The 6,589-nt window shown below is 58.5% G+C and overlaps 1 protein-coding gene across 1 annotated transcript; it reads right to left on the minus strand.

The window, feature by feature from the left end:
- On the minus strand, window positions 1–2,280 carry FOXC1 (forkhead box C1). The gene has a single exon (XM_049654937.1). It carries the CDS (start codon window positions 1,766–1,768, stop codon window positions 110–112), a length of 1,659 nt encoding a protein of 552 aa, XP_049510894.1. The 5' UTR covers window positions 1,769–2,280; the 3' UTR covers window positions 1–109.
- Window positions 2,281–6,589: the final 4,309 nt, after the last annotated feature.

Consider the following 6,589-nt stretch of genomic DNA (forward strand, 5'->3'; position numbering starts at 1 on the left):
TTTTTTTTTTTTTTTTTTTTGGTTTCGATTTTGCATTGATGGTTCTTTTGGCTGTTCCTGCTTTGGGGTTCGATTCATTTCGATTTTGAGGGGGGGTGGACAGGGAGTGTCAAAACTTACTACAGTCGTAGACGAAAGCCCCGGACGTGCGGTACAGAGACTGGCTGGAAGGGAAGGCCATCTGACAGCTACTATTCCCGTTCACTGGAGAGTTGTTCAAGCCGATCCTCTGTGACTCGAACATCTCTCGCACAGAGTGGAAGTTCTGCTGCTGGCCCGGGTAGCCCGCGGCGGCTGCCGCCGCCGCCGCACTCGCCAAGTGGCCCAGGTCTCCGCCCGCCTGGTTCAGGTACCACGAGGTGAGGCGGCCTTGGTGGGCCGCAGGGTGGTGGCCGGTTTCCTGGCCGCCGCCGCCGTGACTCAGGGACGAGGAGCTGCTGCTGGTGACTGGGGGCAGAGAGTAGTCGGGGAGGGGGTCGTCCACCGCGGAGCCGCCGGTGCTCCCCGGTGCGCCCTGCAAGTGGCCGCCGCGCTCTCCGGCCGCGTACAGGCTCATGGCCTGCAGGTTGCAGTGGTAGGTCCCAGCGCCCGCCGCGCCGCCACCGCCGCCGCCCCCTCCGCCGCTGCCCCCTCCCGAGCTGCCGGCGCTGGAGCTCTGGCTGCAGGGGGAGCTGTAGAGGGAGCTCTGGCCAGGCGAGTAGGCGCCGAGCGCCAGCGGGGGTGCGATGCCCGAGCGCGAGGACCCGGCCGCCGAGGCCAGGAGGCCAGAGCTGAGCTCCGTGGCCGCGCCCTGCGGCGACCCCCGCAGCGACGTCATGATGTTGTCCACGCTGAAGCCCTGGCTGTGGTGCGGCGGCGGCGGCGCTGGCTGGGTGGGTGGCGGCGGCTGCGCGGGCTCCGCGCCGTCCAGGCTCAGCGGCCGCGCCGAAGGCAGACTGCCCGGGGGACTGCTCCCACTCGACAGGCTGCTGCTACTGCTGTCGGGGCTTTCGATTTTGGGCACCGCGGCGGCGCTGCCGCTGCCCAGGGCGGCAGCCGGGGACAAGGGCTGGGGCGGCGAGGGGCACGTACCGTTCTCGGTTTTGATGTCCTGAATGCGCACGGGCGGCGGCTGCGGTCCGGGCGCGGCGCCGTCGGCCTGCTCCGGCGGCGCGGGCGGGGGCTGGCGGCCGGGCTGCGGCGGCGGCGGCTCCTTGAGGTGCAGCCGGTCTTTCTCCTCCTTGTCCTTCACTGCGTCCTTCTTCTTGAAGCGCCGCCGCCGCCGCAGGAAGCTGCCGTTCTCGAACATGTTGTACGAGTCCGGGTCCAGCGTCCAGTAGCTGCCCTTGCCCGGTTTTTTGTCGTCTCGGGGCACCTTGACGAAGCACTCGTTCAGCGAGAGGTTGTGGCGGATGCTGTTCTGCCAGCCTTGTTTATTGTCCCGATAGAAAGGGAAGCGGTCCATGATGAACTGATAGATGCCATTGAGAGTTATCTTCTTGTCGGGGGCGTTCTGGATGGCCATGGTGATGAGCGCGATGTAGCTGTAGGGAGGCTTCACCATGTCCTTGGGCTGCGGCTGCGGCGTGTAGGGCCCGTAGGCGCGGGCCATGCCGCCCGGGTACTGCTCGGCGTGCGCTGGGTGCGAGTACACGCTCATGGGGGCCGGCATGGCGGTGTAGCCGCCCCCGGCCGCCGCGGCCGCAGCGCGGTAGTAGCTCTGCTCTCCGCCGAGGTAGGGCACCACTCCCAGGGAGTTGGGGCTGGACACGGAGTAGCGCGCCTGCATGGCCCCCGCTCGCCGCCGCCGCCCCGCGCCTCCCGCCGCCCCCCACCCTCCCTAGGCCGGCCACGCCAAGCCGGCTGCCCAGTCCGAGTCCGGGCCCCACAGAGCTGGTGCCGGGCCGCCGCGCTGAGTCCGGCTCGGCCGCCGCCGCCGCCTCCGGGAGCCGCCGGCCGCGCACGGCCTCTCCCTGGGCTCTCTCGTGCTCCTGGGGGGCCCCGGGCCACTTCGGGGTCGGTGCTAGGGGAGAAGGCCGGACGAGAACGCGGCAAACGGCCTTGGAGGAACCCGCGGAGCAACTTCCAGGCGAGGACGGCAAAACAGAGCCAAAACTAAAAAACAAGAAGGCGCCCTTCTCGCTACACTGCCTGTGCCTTCCAGGAGACTCTGCCCTGAGTCGCCGGCGAAGGCGGCCAAATAACCAGGGGCGGGGGGCAGCGCGCCGGCCGCCTTCTTGGGCCCCGCGTCACCTTTTTTTCAGTCTCTCGCGCGCCGGCCGCTTAAGGAAGCATTGGGAAAACTTCTGAACTTTTGAGCATCCGTCACCCAGGCGAGGACTTTTTTACGCAGTTACATTTTTTCCGGGCAGCGGAGCCCCGCCCCACCACAGCGGCAGCAGCCAATGGTAGGCGAGAACCGCCTCTGAATGAGCCGGAGGCCGAACCCTGCCGGCCCGCGCCCAGCTGCGGGAGGACCGCCGGGCTGACCACACGCGCGCCGGCCGTTCGGAGTCCGCGCCCTTGCCCCTGCCCCTGCCCCTGCCCCTGCTCCTACCCTTGCCTGCGCCAGGCTTGCCACCCACAGCAAGATCGGCCCCCTATTCCCAGATGCCCACCGCCGCCTCCGCTGGTACTTTCACCCCCAGCTCTCTACACAGGCGTCCTTTGGTCCCGCAGACTTCCTGGGTCCTCCTGTACCCTACGCAGACCCTTCCTCTGTCCATCGCTCCCAGATGTCACCGAGTCCTCGACCCCAACTGGCTCTTTCCCATTCAGTGGCGGATCTTGCTGTCACCAGGGCCGGGATTTCCTGGGCCTCTCTTCCCCTCCTCCTTTCCCCTCACCTTTCCTCTCTTTCTACTTCTTCCCTCCCGTCGCCACTCTCACTGGGTTCACACATGTGTTCATTTGCCCCCCACCTGGAGGTTCTCTTGTCTGGAGCTGGGTTACAAAAGACACAGTTTTAAAGGCTCAGTCACAGCCATGCTCTTCCCAGTGGGGCAGGAGTTGTCGCCCCACCTCGTCTTCCCCGTGACCCCTACCCAGTTGAAATAAGGTGTGTGTGTGGGGGGGGGGGTAATATGGGGCCTTGCCGGGACCGCTGCCCAGGTAGGCTCCGCCCGCCCAGCTTCAAGACACCCTGCTTCTTGTGCCCCAAGGGCCCTTGGCGGCCAGGGGGTGCTTGAGGCTCAGGCTGCTGAGGCCAGGAGGCTTTCTGCGCTTCCCTGTGGTGGGGAGGGGGTGTGTGCATACGTGATCCCTAAGGTTTGCCACTGGCCTATGGGTCTTGTCTGGTCCGGCATGTTTCTGCTCAGAGGAGGGGTCACGCTTCGGGCTCAGTGACATTAGCAGGTGTGATGACAAGAGGCAAATAAACACGTCCAAGAACTTAACGCGTCTCAGTTTAACCTCCATCTCCACACGCGCGGGGCTGCCGGCTTTCAGAGATAACGGGTGTGCTGGGGGAAAATGTTCAGAATCACACCTGCAGAATGGCTCAAGGATTGGGGTGGGGGTGGTAAGCATACAAAGCGTACCCTTGTGCACGCCTGAGATTTGCAGTTTCTGAGCGACTGGAATGGGATGGGAAGACGACAGAAGAAAGGAAACGAAGGAGCAAGAAAAAGATTGGCCTCCCTGTGCCTGCAGCGCATTTCTGTGTTTTGGCAACTCTAGAAAAGACCCTCCTGAAGACTGAACACTGGATTCTTTACTAGAAGCTGGGGAAACTGGCAAGTTTAGGAAACTGTGAAGAAGAGTAGTGTGACGCATTTAACACCTCCACTCCCCCCAATTTCTGACAATCTTTAACTGCAAGGACGTGTTGGGAGCCCCTTTTGGCTTCTCAGCTGGAATCCCGGTTTTCTCACTCACAAAAATTCTCCTTGTAGCTTCAGTGGTTAGATGTCAAGATGCTATCTTGTGTAGCAGGCTCAGCTGTGTGTCACTTGAACATTAAAAAACACACAACAACAACAATGTGTTTCAGAATGGACATTTACACGGAGAGGGGAGGACCTGCTCCTTCTAGAACTAGCCTTGGGGGGGGGGGGCGGAAGTTCCCATTCCTGTGGCAGCTACCTCTTGGCCTGCTGTGCTCTTGGGACACTTGAAACTCCTTTTCCAGGGTGTTTGAAAGGCGGGGTCTCGGATTGGAAGAAACGCTTGATTTATCAGCAGGAGGCTCAGTACCTGATATTTCCTAAACACTAGCAGGGGGAGGAAGGGAAGAGAAGACCCCCGACTTGAAAAAGGAATTTGTGTCCCATTTCCAGCCCTGTACCCTGACATAACCAGCCCCTTTGGCTGAGGCTTTATGGGAGCATTTTGGTTTCAACCTGGAGACCAATTAAGTGGTCTCCCTAAACACCCCAGTGTTTGGTGAATTTGGACTTTAAACTGCATCCTCACTGCTGGCAGTGCTTGGAGAGAAAGTGGCAATAGCGACTCGTTTGTTTTCCTATTGTGGGAAATGCCAGCGGACCCTGGGTGTTGCAATGGACAGTTGTGCTTCACTGTCTCCCCCCAGCTCACCACCCCCTGCCCTCTCCTCACTCTCTCTCTCAGCAGCCCGGAGAAATGTAAACAGCTTGTTATGTAAATTGCAAATCGAACAGCGGGGGTGTTCTGGGCTCCCCGCTTTGGATATAAAAGTTGTCGTTGTGAAATTAGTATCTGGCATGCGGAAAAAAAATGGAGAGGTGCAGTTTTATAAAGATCAACTTTCCACTGGTTTAGCTCTGGATATTCGCCAGGAAAAGATATTTGCATTTGTATTTTATAAGCTTACTCGGAAGCAAACGTCCAGTAAACGGCTTGATTATATTTCAAGTACTTTGCTTATTTTATTATTGTTGTTAGTGGTCTTGTTTTAACGTTAAGGCGCAGAAATAAAGTCTTTGGGGGAATGGGTAAAGTTTTTATTTTTCAGTTTAAAGTTTTTGATTGCCCCGTTTTTGCTGCTCCTCGGGGTAGTTCAATCATCCGTCTTCCGGACAACTACTGACTCAATTGGCAGACATGCCCCCGCAGGAAACCTTGGGCTTCTTTTCTGACACCTTCCATAGTTGCAGCCTGAAGGTCCTGCAGGCGACAGCGGTAATGGATGTTTGGTGGAGCTGTCGTTTGGCCCGCCCTGCAACCCCCAGCCCTTCCTTGACCTGCCAGGTGGGGTTACAGTTCCCGGGGCCCACTTACAGCCTCATAGCTCTGAGGAGGGGGCGTGACGTCACAACGATATTTAAAACAAGGCCTCACCGGGCCCCTACTGTAGAAAAGAACCAGGGAGATGTGGCCAGCACTCCAGGAAATGCCTGGATTTGGGAACGTGGGGACACCACAGGAATGTGTGTATTGGGGGGAGTGGGGGAGGAGATGGTGCCCTAACGCAGGTCACCAGGAACCAGAAGGAGCTCTTTCTCTTCTTTTTATTCCAGTCAATAATAATAAGGAAAGAAGGATCGGGCGAGCTCCGAGTTCAAGAAATGAGTCTCCAGGCGTCTGAGCCCTGCCTAGGGTGCATAGATTGTCCTCTCCGTCAGAGACCCCCTCGGGGAGTTTCCAGCGTCCCCCTCAGGCCCGGCAGCCCAATCGCCCCTGTGACCTGCCCAGACCCCCTCCCAGTCCGCTGTTCCCGCGTATCCAGCTTTTGGCTCTCGGTTTTGCCCAGGAAACCGGCCCATCGTCGGGGGGGTCTAGGACGCCCTCGAGAGATTTTTTTTTGGGGGGGGCGCTTAGCCCAGGAGCTGCGGAAACAGGAAAGGCGGGCTTAGAAGATGAGGGAAGGGGCTTCCCCTGTTCTAGACGGTGCCGCTAATCTAAGGGATTCTGCAAACCCAGGAGGGAGGCTGCACGTCAGCAGCCCCTTCGCTGTCCCCTTCGCTGCTAGGGGACAAATTGGAAGATTAAGGCATTTATTCTGCCAATGAAATTTGAAAACTCCCCACTAGACCGAAATCACAAACAACTGCAACAAAGTCCGTGTGGGGGTGTCTTTGGGATATTTAGATACGTGCCTGTAGTTCTACATATGGCCTCGTTTGCGTAGACCAGGAGTCCAGGGGTAGGGGAGGATATTTCGGTGTCAGTAACCGGTATTCGTTACCAAACCTTCAGCTCCGAAGGTAGCCTTGCTCTTCAGTGTGACTTTTCAGCTGAGGGAGGAGGCGGGGACCAAATGTCTGGGTTGCCGAGACTCAGCGGGTTGCTTCCTTCTTCCCTCTTAGTTGGGGGGGCTTCTGAGAAGAGATTGAGTTAACACAGTACCTCTAATTCTGCTCCCTCCTCAGCAGAAAAATACTTGCTACAATAAATAAAAAGAGCATTTGTTTTTCGATTATGTTTTAAAGTGATCTACATTGCCTGTCTACATGATTGAACTAATTGGATAGTTGCTCTGGTAGAAGCAGCCCTTCACAGTTTATGTGATGGAATAATTTAACGTCATTCCCCCAGTCCCCAAGCTGGGCTGTCCCCCTAATTACACAGGAGAATGCTTGCCAGCACCTGCTCTTGGTTACCCCGTCGGGCCGGCCCACCTGTCACCTCAGAGCCGGGCTGAGTAGCAAGAAAGGGACACAAGGCATGAGGGAAGTGAATCTTTAAGTTG

This window comes from Panthera uncia (genome assembly GCF_023721935.1).
Source record: "Panthera uncia isolate 11264 chromosome B2 unlocalized genomic scaffold, Puncia_PCG_1.0 HiC_scaffold_25, whole genome shotgun sequence".
In the NCBI taxonomy this organism is placed as follows: Eukaryota; Metazoa; Chordata; class Mammalia; order Carnivora; family Felidae; genus Panthera; species Panthera uncia.